General features: G+C 42.7%; 1 protein-coding gene across 1 annotated transcript in view; it reads right to left on the reverse strand.

Moving 5' to 3' along the window:
* The window catches only part of LOC139413221 (kinesin heavy chain-like), a 114,940-nt gene that overhangs the window by 72,167 nt on the left and 24,787 nt on the right, over window positions 1-17,986 (reverse strand). The window contains exons 2-5 of the mRNA XM_071160347.1: window positions 7,379-7,466; window positions 4,878-4,951; window positions 3,703-3,807; window positions 420-468 (exon numbers count right to left, since the gene is read on the reverse strand). Coding sequence (XP_071016448.1) covers window positions 420-468; window positions 3,703-3,807; window positions 4,878-4,951; window positions 7,379-7,466 — 316 coding nt within the window. The remainder of the gene's footprint in view (window positions 1-419; window positions 469-3,702; window positions 3,808-4,877; window positions 4,952-7,378; window positions 7,467-17,986) is intronic.

The raw sequence follows: 17,986 nt of genomic DNA on the forward strand, positions 1-17,986 counted from the left end.
GGCTGCTGTCATATTGTCTGCACCCCAATGTCACCCTATTCCCTTTATAGTACATTATATGGTCAATAGGGTTCCATTTTGTATTTTATTTATTGCCTTTAAATAACCAGGTACGTCTTTGAGAATACACGAATTGCCTCTGGCTGGTGTGATTTACTAAGATAGACATCTACTATATACTTACAGGGAGTCTAGCCACAGCCCCTCTAGAACCTCACATATACTATCATAAGGGTATCATTTTACTGTTGCACATACAAACGAAATACTAAATTGAAGTGGAAATGACAAGTCACATTGAAAACTGCCGTGTGCGTGTGTGTGTGTGTGTGCGTGTGTGTGTGTGTGTGTGTGTGTGTGTGTGTGTGTGTGTGTGTGTGTGTGTGTGTGTGTGATTTTAGTGCTGTGAATACACTTACCATCCAGAAGATCTCTGATTTTGTCCATGTATATTTCAAAATAGGACACCTGGGGAAGAGAGGAGAGAGCATATTGAGAGAAAGGAATCTTCGAGAGGACAGCGGACTGATTATACTAATATTTCAAATATGTTAAAGTGGTCTTCTTGGCTCACAGGCATTCTGATAGGTCTAGTCTCTTGTGAGCACAGAGATTTGGTTCTGCGTGCCGAGTATGCCAGGTATTAGTTGTGAGATATTATAAGATAGTTGTTATTTAGGCAAATGTACAAATATGACAAGATACTAATGATTTATTAATATCCTGTGTCTATGCATTCCATAATTCCAGAGGCTATGCACACAGACATCATACACAGTTCATGGTGAGGTGATGCAGTAGACTGGTTTGGTCCAGATGTTTATGCTTTAAGTAGATATTGATGTTTGGGATGTTTTATTACACATTGTGCACCATGCATATTCATCAACAGTAACTCCAGTGATTATAGAGCGCTATAGCTATGATGGTTTCAGACACACAGTTTTCAGTTATGGTGAGATGGTGCAATAGCCTGGTCCAGTGATCTGCATGCTATGGCAGGACAATTATAGCCAGAATAGTTGTCTAAAGCACATCTTTACCAGACTACTGGTGCGGACACATTCACATTTACAGTGTCTACAGTAATTCCAGAGGGCCACTGTGGATTGAGGCATCACACGATCAATTATGGTGAGTTAGATGGTGCCATATAGTGGAGGCTGCTGAGGGGAGGACAGCTCATAATAATGCCTGGAATGTAGTAAATGGAATGGTATCAAACGTGGTTTCCATGTGGTTGATACCATTCCATTGACTCCATTCCTCAGAAGCCTCCACTGGTTCTCTAGTGTGGTCGGGTCCCAGATGTGCTTTAGCTAACTCCTCTGAACTATTGGAGCATGACAATAATAACCATAGGAGTTGTCTGGAGCATATAAACTCATAGAAAAAAAGTGCAACCTAGAACCTAAAAGGGTTCTTCGGCTCTCCATATCAGAGAACCCTTTTTGGTTCCAGGTAGAACCCTTCTGGAAGCAAAAAAGGTTATCTTATGAACCCTTACGGGAACCCCGTTTTTAAAGAATGTGGAGATGTGGGACACCACCATGTCTACTGGTACAGAACATGTCGTTACTACAGAGCAGAGGTTCATGACGGAAGACATCACACAGTTCTCAGGTATGGTGAGCTGGCGTGGTCGTCTAGTACAGAAGTATGTTTTCGTTTATCCAACTTCTTGAGTCCCCGGACTATCGTGGTCATGAGGGTCATGTTTAAGGGGTGTGCTCATCCCCAGTGCCACTATCTTGATTGTGGAGGAGGTGGTTCTTATGGCAAGGATGACCTAGACGACTGACACATCCTAATAATAACCATAGGGGTTTTCTAGAGCACATAGAGCAGTGGAGGCTCCTCAGCGCAGGAAGGGAAGGCAACTGGAACTCAGTGAATTTCATAAAAATAAAAATAGTGAAACATTAAAAAAGCTATCCTTTTTAGATAAAACTATACTAAATATATTCACATGTCACCAAATGATTTATTAAAACACACTGTTTTTTTGCAATGAAGGTCTACAGTAGCCTCAGCAGCACTCTGCAGGGTAACACCATTGTGTAGCCAGGGGACAACTAGCTTCTGTCTTCCTCTGGGTACATTGACTTCAATACAAAACCTAGGAGGCTCATGGTTCTCCCCCCTTCCATAGACTTCCATAGTAATTATCACAACTTCCGGAGGATGTCCTCCAATTTACCAGAGCTCTTGCAGCATGAACTGACATGTTGTCCACCCAATCAAAGGATCAGAGAATGAATCTAGTATTGAAAGCATAATCTACAGCTAGCAAGCACTGTAGTGCATAAAATGTTGTCAGTAGTTGTCTCAAAGAGAGAGAGAGAAAATAGTTAAACAGTTTTGAACAAATGTATTTATTTAAAAATTAAGGAGAAGCAAGAGAGAGAGAGAGAGAGAGAGAGTGAGAGAGAGAGAGAGAGAGAGAGAGAGAGAGAGAGAGAGAGAGTGAGAGAGAGAGAGAGCTATAATTTAGTCATTTTACTTTCACTTTCACTTACTTAGCTAGCAAATGCAGATAGCTAGTTTAGCCAACTCAAACACCCGGCTCAAACAGAGGGATGCTATGTTAGCTAGCTGGCTATGAATACGATCCCTGGAACTCATCCAAGTCAAGGTAAGATTTTGGTTTTACTAATGTATTGCCACCGGGTCCCGCCGGTGTAACTGCTAAATTGCTTACTGACTGTACACTGTACTGCATGATTGTAGCAGATTTTACCAACACGTTAGTTCTATTAGCTAGGTTGACTATGATGTTACTTTAGCTAATGTGGTGACAACGATGTAGACTGTGTGTAGCGGCTATGATATGGTTTGGCTTGGAAAGGTTTTTTCACCTGGTCACATACAGCTGATGTGTTGTGCATTGAAGTCCACAAGCGGAGGGAAAAGGTAAGAGGAGGAGAGCGCGTAGATGCGAGAAGGAATACAATGGGCTGCTATGAAAGTGAACAGTGTTTGCATGTGATTCACTCCACCAATTCTGTTGAAAACGTTTCTTAAACAGAAGCAAACGAAACGGGGATAAACATACCTGAATTGTCCAATAGAAACTGTCGTTTGCAACTTTTGGACTAATGATGTCTGTCACCTCAAATTTGTGTAGCAACCTCATGATGAGTATAGATTAAATTTCTTATGTATTATGTAGTAGCCCAAATATATCCATGTTACATCGAACTGGGTGAATGGAATATGAATGACAGTTATCCAATATGCTGTAATAGAAGTAAGGTCAAAAAAAGTCCTCCCTCATCTTAAACAGCACTGACCGACACTGACATAGAGATCTGGTACACCATCGAGCAACTGGTGCAGAAAATGTTGTCACTACAGACCAGAGGGTCATGGTGGAATACAGACATCACACTGTTCTCAGTACTGGTGAGATGGCACAGTAGTCTGGTCCAGTAATCTGTATCCTATGGTGTGATACAAATAGGCAGAAGAATTGCCTAAAGGACATTCAGATCTAGGACACCAGACAGTGTTTTTAGAGACATCATCAACTAGATAGATGTTGAGATAAAAGAGACGGCAAGACAAAATTAAAAGTGGCAGAGCGATTTTCAAAGTGAGGCCCAGAGGGGCAATGTGTGGTCCGGAGTCGGCTGCACTACCACTTGACTAGACTATGGGACTATTGGTGCAGACAGACAGTGTTGTCAGCAGAGTACAGACCTTGATGTGGAACTCAAGGTTTTCATCCATTGCGAATATGTGATTGAAGATGTCCTCTGCAATTCTAGGGATGATCCCCATCCCATGAGGGTCATGCAGCTTGCCCTGAAAGAAGACAGAAGGGATGTGGAAAAAGAAGATGAGACGTCAGAGAAGACGAGAGGAAGAATGGATAAGAGAAAAACACTTGGGGGAGGTCACTTGGCAGAGGTTAAAGGAGAGTAAAAGACTAGGGGGAGTTAGAGAGGAGAGGGGGAGGAAAACATTGTGAAAGGAAGAGGGGGAGAGAGAGTGAAGCGGAAAAGAAGGATGAACAGGGGACAGGAACTTAACTTGGAGGAGAGTCCGATGATATTTAGAGGAGAGGAGACAAGACGGTAAATCATTTAAAGCAAGGGGACTTGACTACAATGATTTATGCCAGTTAGTGTTTTTTTAACCACTCAACTAATCATCAATCCATTGATTAATTCTGATGGATTCTAGGTTCTGACTCCTAAAACTTGGAATAGGGTTAATTATCAGGTATCCTGTTGAAATATTGAGTGCTATGGTTTAGAGGGTCGACACCAGAAGTTATTGGTTATCTGTAGGAGGAAGGTATATGGTGGGTGCAATTAAGCTTGGAATGTACTAGGGAAAACGATCACACGTGGCAGGTATTGATGAGGGGAGAGAGCCATAGATTAATGATGAAGGAGGTCGAGGTCAGGTCACGTTAAGGGAGAAGGAACAGTTTATTGCCCTATCACTTAGTTTCCTGCCTAGAAACGAAGATACAATGTTTAGCGAGAAGGAGGAGACTCCACCCAATGTATATGGTATGTATACCACCACTGGTGGAACCATGTCTTTGTCGGTTCAGCTGTTCGACCCTTTGGGATGAAAAAACTTGGTTTGAGCTTTCATTGTGTCCGTCGAGTTCTTACTCGGATAATTAGAACCTAACAGTTCGATAAGGTGTGCTTTGCTGGGCTGGAACAAAATCGTGCAACCGGCAGGGTACTACCCGAGGACTGCAGCTGAGAATCACTGGTTTATATCACTCTACATAAAGAACGCTCCAGTCTACGTCCCAAACTGGACAAAAGTAGTGCACTGTATAGGGGATAGGGTGCCATTTAGGATATAAGCCAAGTCTAATCTCTGTGGTGATGTGGTCTATGAAAACATACCTCCATGGTGTGTGTTTTTCCAGAGGAGGTCTGTCCATAGGCGAAGATGGTGCCATTGTATCCCCCGAGTACATCTAGAGACAGGAGACAGAGAATACAGTACGTTCAAAAGAAAAATAAAAAGTCTATAAAGTAGGAAAGATACAGGACAATGGACAATAGATGTTAGAGATAGGAGATAGGAGACAGGAGGCAGAATGCAGGAGAACAGAGGCAGAATAGGGAGACAGGAGTAGGGAGAGGATGCTAGAAATAAGACAACAGCCTCCTCATTCAGCCCATAGCAACAAAACACTGCACCAACAAAGATTGCCCACCTACAGAACAACACAGACACATACGTGCTCACACACACACGCACACGCATGACCACACACCCACACCTACAGAGAGCACGATACAGCAAGCACTAACAAGCAGCACAACCTCTGTTTTGTCAGTCAGTGGGCAGAAAGTCAAACATACATTTCATTTCACACTCCTTTTATCTTTCCTTATTTATGTTGCTTTCCCTCTCTCTCTGTCTCTCTACATCTGTCTGTCTGTCTCTCTCTTTCTTTCTTTGTAAGCTATTCTAGTCATGCTGGTGCTGGAGCGAGCCGAACCGAACCGTGACATAAACAAGTAATTCAAGACACATGGAATCTGTCTCTGAGAGGAGAGGAGGAGAAGGAAGATAAGAGGCCAGAGCCAGAGAGACAATTAGGCCAGTGCAGCTGGGATGGGGGGGGGAGAGAGAGAGAGAGAGAGAGAGAGAGAGAGAGAGAGAGAGAGAGAGAGAGAGAGAGAGAGAGAGAGAGAGAGAGAGAGAGAGAGAGAGAGAGAGAGATCCAATTATCTCTGTACTGCAGACACACTGAGTTAGACCAGCTCTATGGCATCTCTTTCACTCTGTTCTCCCTTCCTTTCCTTTCTTCTTTGTCTACAGTATGTTTCACACCTCTCTTATTTTCCTTTCCTCTTATCCTTTCTTTTTGTTCTCCCCTCTCTTCTTTATTACTACCTTTGATTTCCTATGCTACGCTCTGGCTGTGTTCTCATCTGTTTTCTCTATTTCTCTTTCTTCTGACAGTGCTGTTCTTTCCCTTTCATTAATCTGTCCCAGGCTCAATCACAGGCAGACAGCATAGCACTCGTTTGTCATGTTAGACAACGGGATTGAAATCTGCAATCTACACTGTCTCTCTATGCATGTGGGAAAGGAGAGGGAAGGCTGGACAGCAAGATGACAGAGAGGGGAGAGAGAGATACAGAGAGAGTGAGAGAGCATGCAAGGAGGAGAGAAAGAGCAAGGGAGAGACTGAGAGCAAGATAGATAGCTCACATTTATTTATTCAATATAAGCGTGCACATTATTGTTACTTTAATTTATTTTCATCAGGGCCTAAATAATACTGGAATTAGTAGTACCCGCAAAACACCAGTCTCAACGTCAACAGTGAAGAGGCGACTCCGGGATGCTGGCCTTTCAGGCAGAGTTGCAAAGAAAAAGCCATATATCAGACTGGCCAATAAAAATAAAATATTAAGATGGGCAAAAGAACACAGACACTGGACAGAGGAACCCTAGAAGGCCAGCATCCCGGAGTTGCCTCTTCACTATTGACATTGAGACGTTGAGACTACACACTCTAATGTTCTTGTCCTCTTGCTCAGTTATGCACCGTGGCCTCCCACTCCTCTTTCTATTCTGGTTAGAGACAGGGTGCGTAGTTCTGTGAAGGGAGTAGTACACAGCGTTGTACGAGATCTTCAGTTTCTTGGCAATTTCTCGCATGCAATAGCCTTCATTTCTCAGAACAATAATAGACTGACGAGTTTCAGAAGAAAGGTCTTTGTTTCTGGCCATTTTGAGCCTGTAATCGAACCCACAAATACCGATTCTCCAGATACTCAACTAGTCTAAAGAAGGCCAGTTTTATTGCTTCTTTAATCAGAACACACTTTTCAGCTGTGCTAACATAATGGCAAAAGGGTTTTCTAATGATCAATTAGCCTTTTAAAATGATAAACTTGGATTAGCTAACACAGTGTGCTATTGGAACACAGGAGTGATGGTTGCTGATAATGGGCCTCTGTATGCCTATGTAGATATTCCATAAAAAATCTGCCGTTTGCAGCTACAATAGTCATTTACAACATTAACAATGTCTACACTGTATTTCTGATCAATTTGATGTTATTTTAATGGACAAAATAATGCTTTTCTTTCAAAAACAAGGACATTTCTAAGTGACCCCAAACTTTTGAATGGTAGTGTAGATAGAAGTACATGTAGACACAGAGAGATAGAGAGGGAGGAAGAGAGTGTGAGAGACGGGGCGAGAGCGAGAGAGATCAAAAGATAGAGAGAGAGAGAGAGAGAGAGAGAGAGAGAGAGAGAGAGAGAGAGAGAGAGAGAGAGAGAGAGAGAGAGAGAGAGAGAGAGAGAGAGAGCGTGAGAGACATGACAGAGAGAGATGGAGATGGAGACATACAGAGATGGATAGGCTCGCACTCACCTTTGACTATCTGTTTGGCGCAGGTGTTGTACACCTGTTCCTGTGTTGTGTTGGTGGGGAACACCCGGTCAAACACATAGGACTTCCCCTGTGGAGCCAAGACACACAGTTCCTGGGTCAGTCAATACATCAAAACAAACACACAGACAAACACCGTCTCTGGCTCTGGATGCATCTCAAAAAGCACCCTATTCCCTGAACAGAAAACATGCACTACTTTTGACCCAATTCCCTATATATTACACTATTTCCCTATGTATTACACTATCATAGGGCTCTGGTAAAAGTAGTACACTATATAGGGAATAGTGTGCATACAGAGACAAACACAGCCCTTAACACGGCCCATGAGAATGTTGCCGCAGGGAATGGCGGCCTATTGGTAGATGTATAAAAAAAAGCAGACATTGAATAACTCTTTCAGCATGATGAAATTATTAATTACACTTTGGATGTTGTATCAATACACCCACTCATTACAAAGATACAAACGTCCATGTTAACAATTGCCGGAGAGGAAGGAAACCGCTCAGGGATTTCACCATGAATCCAATGGTGACTTTAAAACAGTTACAAAGTGTAATGACTGTGATAGGAGAAAACTGAGGATGGATCAACAACATTATAGTTCCTCCCCAATATTAACCTAATTGACAGTGAACTGAAGGAAGCCTGTAACAGAATAAACATGCATCCTGTTTTCAACAAGGCATTAAACTAATATTGCAAAAAATGTGGCAAAGCAATTAACATTTTGTCCTGAATACAAAGTGTTATATTTGGGGCACTCTTCATATTTTCAAGCATAGTGGTGACTGCATCGTGTTATGGGTATACTTGCAATCGTTAAGGACTGGAGAGTTTTTCAGGATATAAAAATTAACAGAATGGAGCTAATAAGCACAGACAGCATCCTAAAGGAAAACCTGGTTCAGTCTGCTTTCCAGACAATGGGACATTAATTCAACTTTCTGCAGGACAATAACCTAAAACACATGGCCAAAATGGGCAAATGTTACACAGTCTTCACAGACATTTTCAACCTCTTTCTGACCCAATCTCTAATACCTGCATGCTTTAAGAAAACCATTTTAGTTCCTGTGCCTAAGAAAGCCAAGGTAATCTGTCTAAATCAAAAAGAAGGAGGACCAAGGCACTCTTCATATACATAATTAAAATGCCTTTATTTGTATGGCATGTTCAATAGAAACAACGTTTTAAAAATGATTTTTATGATACAAATAATGAATGATAATGATACAAATAATACATTTATGATAACAAATTAATTATATGAAGAGTGCCTTGGTCCTCCTTTCTTTTTGATGACCAATTTACCCCTTTTACCAAAGAGCACCTTCTGTCTACCAAAATGTACTATTGTGTACCTTAGTAGTGCTTCCCTTCCTCCTCTTTCTACTAATCTGTCTAAATGTCTACCACCCTGTTGCACTCATATCTGTAGCCATGAAAGGCTTTGAAAGGTTGGTTATGGCTCACATCAACACCATCAACCCAGAAACCCTAGACCCACTCCAATTTGCATTCAGCCCCAACAGATCCACAGATGATGCAATCTCAATTGCACTCCACACTGCACTTTCCCACCTGGACAAAAGGAACACCCCCGTGAAGATGCTGTTCATTGACCTCAGCTCAGTTTTCAAAACCATAGTGCCCTCCAAGCTAATCACTAAACTAAGGACCCTGGGACTGAACATCTCCATCTGCAACTGGACTTACTGACGGGCCACCCCCAGGTGGTGAGGTTAGGCAACAACACATCCGCAATCACTAAGTTAAGGCCCTTCATGCATGCGTGCTCAGTCCCCTCCTGCACTCCCTGTTCACCCACAACTGTGTGGCCTTGCACAACTCCAACACAATCATTAAGTTTGCAGACGATACGACGGGGGTAGGCCTGATCACCGAAGACAATGAAACAGACCATAGGGAGGAGGTCAGAGACCTGGAAGTGTGGTGCTAGGACAACAACCTCTCCCTCAACTTGGGCAAGACAAAGGAGCGTATTGTGGGCATGGGCCCTAAGATCCTCAAAAAGTTCTACAGCTGCACCATTGAGAGCATCTGGACTGGCTGCATCGCCACTTGTTATGGCCACTGCTTGGCATCCAACCGCAAGGCGATACAGAGGGTAGTGCATGCGGCCCAGTACATCACTGGGGCAGAACTCCCTGCCATCCAGGACCTCTATACCAGGCAGAGGTAGGCCCTAAAAATTGTCAAAGACTCCAGCCACCCAAGTCTTAGACTGTTCTCTCTGCTGCCGCACAGCAAACTGTACCGGAGCGCCAAGTCTGTGACCAAAAGGCACCTGAACAGCTAATCAAATGACTACCTGGACAATTCACATTGAACCCCTTTAATATTTGTTTATCTTAATTGTTTTGCACTGACTCTCTATGCAAACTCACAAGACTCTACCCACACATTCACACACACTACACTGACACTCCAACACGCACACACACACACACACACACACACACACACACACACACACACTTTACATACGCTGCTGCTACTCTGTTTATTATATAGATTGATTGCCTAGTCACTTTTACCCCTACAAACATACTGTATTATTGTTTTTATTGTGTTACTATTTCCTTTTTCATTTAGACAATATTTGTCTTACTTTTTAACTCTGCAATGTTAGGAATGGGCTTGTAAGTAAGCATTTCACTGTAAAGTCTACACCTGTTGTATTTATTTATTTTGAGTCAGTTGGTCAATACATCACCTCATCCACTGTCAACATCACTACTCCCCTGGTTAGTGTGTGTGTGTGTGTGTGTGTGTGTGTGTGTGTGTGTGTGTGTGTGTGTGTGTGTGTGTGTGTGTGTGTGTGTGTGTGTGTGTGTGTGTGTGTGTGTGTGTGTGTGGTAAATGGTCTCTGCGGCACGCGGCAAAGTCAGGGATTGAGGTATTGAGGGACGGAGGAACGGAGAAATAGAGGGATGGAAGGATGGTGGGACAGAGGGGTGGAGGAATGGAGGGGCGAAGGGATGAAGGGGCGGTCCTCCCTCCATCCCATCACTCCACCCCTCCCCTGCTGTTAGCCAGCACAGATTCAGTAATTAGTCCATCTGCCTCACTTTTCCTCCTATCATCTTCTCCCTTTCTCCTCCCCTCGCCTCCTATTCCCTGCTCTCCTCTCCTAAACCCGCTCCTCCTTTCTCATATTCTTCCTCTCTCATCCCCTCTCCCTTCCTTCTCATCCTCTCCTCTCATCATATCTCTCCTCCTTTCTACTGCTCCTCTTACTATGACCTAGTTGAATAGACGTAGAGTGTTTTTTGTACATCCCATTTAAAATGAAAAGGTTTTCAAGTATCACAATTTCACCGCCGGTCAATATCTACTTACTCACTGGCTTAAGAGTTCAGTTATTAGTTTCTGCTGCAGACAAGGAAATACATGGTACATGGAGACATTTTCCTGAGGTCCTGATATGACATAGTTGAATAGGTAATAAACTCCATGTTTTTAGTCATCTGAAATTGGTTTCAAATAACTGAAACAGTTGTCAACTGTCACAGTTGCACCGCCGAGCTCGCCAGGTGCAAACACGCTTTCCATTAGGTCTGATTACCGTTGGGCATGGGTCCAAAGGATGTGCTCCACACAGAGCAGAACCCTGCACTGAGCAGAACAACAGAACATGTTGGCCTTCACCAGGGGCTTGTAAAATGAAATGAAATGCTTTTATGATATAATGAGGATCAAAAACATCCCAATTGCTTTGCTAAAATGTTTGTTGTCCTGATCTCCCTCGTTAAAGCTAATCTACTATGTTGTTTTGTTCTGTTCTGCTGCAGATACATCACAATTCGGATGTTCAAAACACAAGAACACTAAGCTCAGCTGGGACTGTGTCAGTACACTCTTAGAAAAAATTGTCTTGGAGTTGTGCAAGGCCACACAGTTGTGGGTGAACAAGGAGTGCAGGAGGGGACTGAGCACGCTGTCCCCATAGGGAGGACCCTTTTTGGTTCCAGGTAGAACTCTCTGTGGAAAGGGGTCTACATGGAACCCAAAAGGGTTCTACCTAGAATCAAAAAGGGTTGTTCTAAGGGTTCTGCTATGGAGACAGCAGAATAACCCTTCTGGTTCTAGATAGCAACAACAACAAAAAAATCTATGTACATACACTGTATACATGTGTTTGTTTGTGTGTTTGCGTGCGTGCGTGTGTGTTTGTGTGTTGCATGTGAAACACATCAGGCCTCCCTTTCTTCAACAGCCTCCAATCTGTTGTTAACGTGAGAGTGGGGGAGTGGGGGGAGAGCTAGCTAGGAGAGAGGTTCTGGGCTATAGGGAAAAACAAAGAGAAGGGTAGAAAAGGAGGAGAAGACAGGCCAGAAGGGAGATGGGAGGGAGGGAGGGGCGGTGGTATGGAGGGGTGGAGATGGAGAGACACTGCAGTGAAAATCTCCATAATGAAACAGACCTCAGTCACTGGCCAGCCCTCCCTCCATCCCTCCCCCCGTCACTGCATCCCTCCCCTCCTCCCCTGCTGTTAGCCAGCACAGATTGAGTAATTAGTCCATCTAGCCTCACATTTCCTCCTATATTCTTGCTTTCTCCTCCCCTCTACTCCTACAAGTTCCTCTCCTCTCCTTTACCCTCTCCTCCTTTCTCATCTTCTTCCTCTCTCATCCCCTCTCCTTTCCTCCTCATCCTCTCCCCTTTCATCATACCTCCCCTCATTTCTCCACCTCCCTTCTTAGCTCTCTGTGTAGATTGGCTAGGCACATATTTTCCATAAAACTATATTTAGAATCATGCACTTCACTGAATTATATATGTTTAACAGTTGTGACACAAGAGCCTGAAATGTTGATATTCTCTTCGGATTTGCTCGGCGGTCCATTCTGGAGCATGTTCCTGTTCTATTCTGGTGTTGTTCTGAGCTGTAATGGGCCTAAAGACTGAATCTGCTTCCCAAATGGCACCTTATACATACTGTCCTACTTTTGACCTGAGCCCTATAGGTCAAAAGTAGTGAACTATATAAGAAATATGGTGCCATTTTGGATGCAGACAATATCCACTGACTCATTGGCTTTAAATTCAGATTCAGGTAGTTCTACAAGTATTCTTAAGATGTTCAGTTATTAATTTCTACAGTAGACAGGGAAATCATATACAGTGTGTAGAGAAGATCATTTCCTGAGGTCATACTATGACCTAGTTGAAGTATTTTTTGTACTTCCCATTTAAACTGAAAAGGTTTTCAAGTGTCACAATTTCACCGCCGGTCAATATCTACTGACTCACTAGCTTTAAGATTTCAGTTATAAATTTTTGCTGCAGACAGGGAAAATACACAGTATACTGTATACATTTTCCTGAGGTTCTGATTTGACATAGTTGAATAGGTAATAGACTCCATGTTTTTCGTCATCTGACATGGGTTTCAAATAACTGAAACCGTTTTTAACTGTCACAAATAAACCTCCAAGCTGGCCAGGTGAAAAATAACTTCCCATTAGGTCTGATTACCATTGGGTACAGTTCCAAAGGATGTGCTCCACACAGAGCAGAACGCTCCACCTAGCAGACCAATTGAAAATGTGTTGGGGCTTGTGAATGACATGAAATGCTTATATGATGTAATTGAGGATCAAACATCCCCATTGCTTTGCTAAGCCGTTTCTTATTCTGATATCCCTGCTTAAAGCTAATCTGCTATTTTGTTTTGTTCTGTTCTGCATACATGTGCTATATACGTTTCTCCATTATGTGTGTGTGTGTGTGTGGTTTTTTTTTTGTGTGTGCTTGTGGGTTGCATGTGAAATACAGCAGGCCAAGGCCTCCCTTCCCGCAATCTGTTGTTAGCGTGAGAGTTGGGGAGTGGGGAGAACTATAGGGGAAAACAAAGAGAACGGTGTGACAGGGGAAGGAGGGAGGGAGGGAAGGGGGATAAAGAGAGAGCGAGAGAGAGCAGCTGACTGTAAATGGAGGTCTGGCAGGGAGAAATGGGCTGAGCTTTGGGGACCATCAGAGCTCTGCTGCTCTGCTCTCTCTAACCAGACAGAGGCCGTGGCGCGTGTGTGTGTGTGTGTGTGTGTGTGTGTGTGTGTGTGTGTGTGTGTGTGTGTGTGTGTGTGTGTGCACGCTAGACTCAGGGGTGGGCAACTCCCATCATCGGGGGCCTGATTGGTGTCACACTTTTTCCCCATCACTAGCAAACACAGCAGCTAGAGGGTTGGGCGTGGTGGGTTTAACCGGGGCAGCAGCTACATAGCCACGGAATTTGCTTTAAAGCTTCATTTTCACACTCTACTACCTTCCCTCTCATCTATCTCTCGCTTCTCTCGCTTTGCATGTCAATGCATCACTGGCTACATCTTGTGGGTTGGTAAAAAACAAACAAACAAAAACACAGATTGATAAATAAGAGGCTTTGGGATTTGGTGATAGTCACTGCATGTGTTTTTCCCTCCCACTTGACTTGACTCTCTGCTGTGGCCGGGGGAAAAGAGATTGTCTCCTCTCCTCCTCTCAGAGGTATGAAGGGCCCTACACACGTTTGTGTGTGTGTCACACGAGATGGCCTGCTTACACCGGATGCAGCCTGCTCTCAGGGCAGGTCTCTGGGCAGCTATAGACTGCTCTGGACACAGAATCTACATGGTTCTGGGCTGCTGGCTCCCTACAGCTAAACCACAAACAGACAGATAACAACATCATTCAACTCCCCATCAACAATGGCAGGCACAAGAATACATTACATGAAAATAATACATTTACAGAAGGGTCAAATAAACTCTCTCTCTCTAGAAAATGCCTGTTAAACTGCTACACAATCCGTGGATACCACCAGGCTCTTTAAATAGGAGGCATATTTATACACCATGGTTACAAATTACAATACACTGGGTAGGCCTACACAATGGTTGCTAAGGGAGACATAGAGAATGCAAATTCTGCAGAAAAAAATAAAAATAAAAAAACAAAGGAAATACTTGGGTTTATCTTTCAAATCAAGCAGAGAAATGGTAAGGTTCTCTTTGTTCCTATATCGATTTTCACAATTTGAGTCAGGAGAGGAGAGCTAAGCTAGAGAAGAGAGAGAGAGTAGTCAAAAGGAGAGAACAGCTAAAGAGAAGAATATTTCCCTTGGTTCCCTAACTCTGCAGTGAGGAGAGAGTGGGCGAGAGAGAGATGGAGTGAAGGGATAGAGAGAGGGAGAGGGAAGAGAATCCCTGGGAAGTGACTAATCCAGGGGAACAAATGCCACCTAGCCCCCACGAAAGAGATTGTCATGGTCCCCTCGAGAGCAGACACACACAGAGAGGGTACGAGAGGACGAAAGAGAGTGAGGAGTAAGAGAGAGACAGAGGGAGCGAATCACATGACTGTGTCCGACTATCAGCGCAAGGGGGGGGGGGGGGGGGGGGGGGGGTAGAGAGAGGGGAGAGGGTGAAAGAGAGAGAGAGAGATGGAGACCTGCAAGAGCAAAGGAGTAGAGCCTAAGCGAGCCCATTTCTCATTTTAAATGCCAGTTCAAGCCTTGATACAGCCATGAGTGAGAAAGACAGGCATGTCAGATGATGGAAGTGCTTACGTATCAACCTGACACTTCTGAGTTTTACTGTACAGTCTTCCAGTGATGTGCACATTAACATGGATGGGTTTAGCCGACAGACACTACAGCCGACACACAAGTACACAGACAATCAAAGTAAAAAAAAAAAAGTGTTTAAATCCACTTGAATTACATACATTCAAATACATGTAATTAATCAACCACAACCTTAGGGGAGAGCTTAATTTTAACCCCTCAAACTAAGAGTCTGTGTCCTGATGTTACACCTTTTCCACCCTGAAGTGTTACCTTGCACAGTTACTGACATTTATTTGAAAGTGGGGTAGAGAGTCAGGACTCGGGACACATCCAGAGACTCTACCCACTGGGCAGAAACTGTTTGAACGTAACATATTCTGAATTGGAATTTAAGTGGAAAACACATTGGATTTGAAAAAAGTATCAACATAAACTGCTGTTGAGGGTGAAACTTCAGGGTGGAAACTTCAACCACAGCTACCCGTTGGTCTCCCACCCAGGGTTTTAACCAAGCCAGGCCCTACTCAGCATAGACATTTGTCACCGACTGTTACCAATGTGCTATTGTGAGTGTAATTGTTGAGAAATCTCCACTTAATAGATTCACTGTTGCTATCAAAGTCATTTGAAAAAGGTAGGTTTGATATGGATATATTATTGAGTTCATTCGGAAAACGCTAACTAATTAAATCAACTTTTCCCATGGTGCCCCAAATTCTTAATGAGTTAATTGTTACATTATTAATTTAATCTACTAATGATTAAACGTAGTAGGTACAGTTGAAGTCGGAAGTTTACATACACTTAGGTTGGAGTCATTAAAACTCATTTTTCAACCACCACAAATTTCCAGATTTCTCCATTTAGCCAAGGAAGAGTGCTCTTTTGGCCAGGTTTGTTTTTGATTTTCTTTAGGAAGCCATTTATTGTAGTCTGGATTTTGGATAGAAAAAACTGACTATCAGCCTGCATATCTCTATAGGACAAGAGATCATTCCAGTTAATTCCCTTAATTGCGTTTTCAAATAATTTAATTCACTCTTAGGTATTCTTAATTGATCCGACTTTCTAACAGTAGAGAGGTTAAACCTGCTCTTAGAAAGCTTTCTATCCATAAGTGTCAGATTGTGATCAGTAATCATTCAGCAATCTTGCTCTGATTTGATTTCCTGAGTGTCCCAGAGATAAAATGTAGAATAGTTTTGTTTGATCAAATCCATTTCTATATTCAAATTTAGCGACTTTGAACCCCTGCAGTCTCTAGATGACTGTTATTTATTTAATCAACTATGTTTAATTGTTACCCGATTAAATTAATAACAGTCATCAGATTCAATAAAGTAAAGTCACGACATATTCGAGCCCTTGTGTGAGGAATCTAAAACAAAATTAAGCCTTACTGTTGAACAGTCTATATGAATTGTGTAGCAAATTACGTTATACACCAATAGAGCTGTAGGTAGGATTATCGTTGAGAGTGAGTGATTCCTTTTGACTAAGATACTAGAAAGATTGCCTCCGGTGTTGTATACACGACAAAGGGTCAGAGTGAGTAGACTCACCTATTATTAATTCCTAGAGCTAGGAAATATGGACCAGCCGATTAAGGAAATTTGAGAAAATATATTTGTATGGCCAAAGCAAAGTATTATATCTCTGTCTCTCACGATTCACGAGCGAGCACTCGGCTAGTATTAATTCCTAGAGCTAGGAAATATGGACCAGCCGATTAAGGAAATTTGAGAAAATATATTAGTTTGGCCGAAGCAAAGTATTATATCTCTGTCTATCACGCTTTAGAAGCGTGAGTATACACAGTGAATATTTCTTTATGTTATCGTGTGTTTTTTCGGTAACAATACTAGTAAGAAATGCAGATTGGGTTGAATGTGAGACGTCGTTAGTAAACCCCTTGTCCCGTATTGAAGGGGACCTTGTTTGTGCTTGAAAGTTAACATTCTTGTGCAAGAACGGCTAGCTTTGCATTAGATGCTAAGCTAACAAATAGAGATCAGCCATTTTCCTTTGTTCACAGTGAACTCCCACGCGTTATGGGAATCCAGTGTCATTTCAGGTTTCAGCGTGAAATCCTATGCCTTGGCCGACGGAAGTCCCACCTCTGCTGAAATTCTTTGGAATTCAGCTCTCTGGGGTAAGTGACCCCTTGTGCTGAAGAGTCAACAGTATTATTTTTTAGCAAAAAAATATAATTCCAATGTGAGGGCCAATGTCTTCTCACATTTGTAACAACTGGTTACACTTTAATAACATCCAACCAATCTCAACTAATTGGATGTCATTGTCTCATTCGATTTAACAAGGAAGTTAAATTGCCAAACAAACCAAACAAACCAGGTCAATCACTCAGATAATGACCAAATTAATTTGTTCCAACTAATGAGACATTGTTGTTCTGATTAAAGAAGCAATAAAACTGGCCTTCTTTAGACTAGTTGAGAATCTGGTGAATCAGCATTTGTGGGTTCGATTACAGGTTCAAAATGCCCAGAAACAAAGACCTTTCTTCTGAAACTCATCAGTCTATTCTTGTTCTGAGAAATGAAGGCCATTCCATGCGACAAATTGCCAAGAAACTGAAGATCTCGTACAACGCTGTGTACTACTCCCTTCACAGTACAGCGCAAACTGGCCCTAACCAGAATAGAAAGAGGAGTGGGAGGCCCCGGTGCACAACTGAGCAAGAGGACAAGTACATTAGAGCGTCTAGTTTGAGAAACAGACGCCTCACAAGTCCTCAACTGGCAGGTTCATTAGTACCTGCAAAACACCAGTCTCAACGTCAACAGTGAAGATGTGATGCAGGAACAGGAACTCGATTTAACCAAAAATAAATATGATGAAGTCCATGTCAAACTAGATAAATCTGACGAGTTACCTAAAAACAGGAGCACGCAACTTGAATACATGTGAGCAGTTTTGATGAAAGTTACTCATAGCAATAATGTTCTAGTCCAAATGTTGCAGACCAAAGAAGATCAATTAATGAACAC

Source organism: Oncorhynchus clarkii, chromosome 7, assembly GCF_045791955.1.
Source record: "Oncorhynchus clarkii lewisi isolate Uvic-CL-2024 chromosome 7, UVic_Ocla_1.0, whole genome shotgun sequence".
In the NCBI taxonomy this organism is placed as follows: Eukaryota; Metazoa; Chordata; class Actinopteri; order Salmoniformes; family Salmonidae; genus Oncorhynchus; species Oncorhynchus clarkii.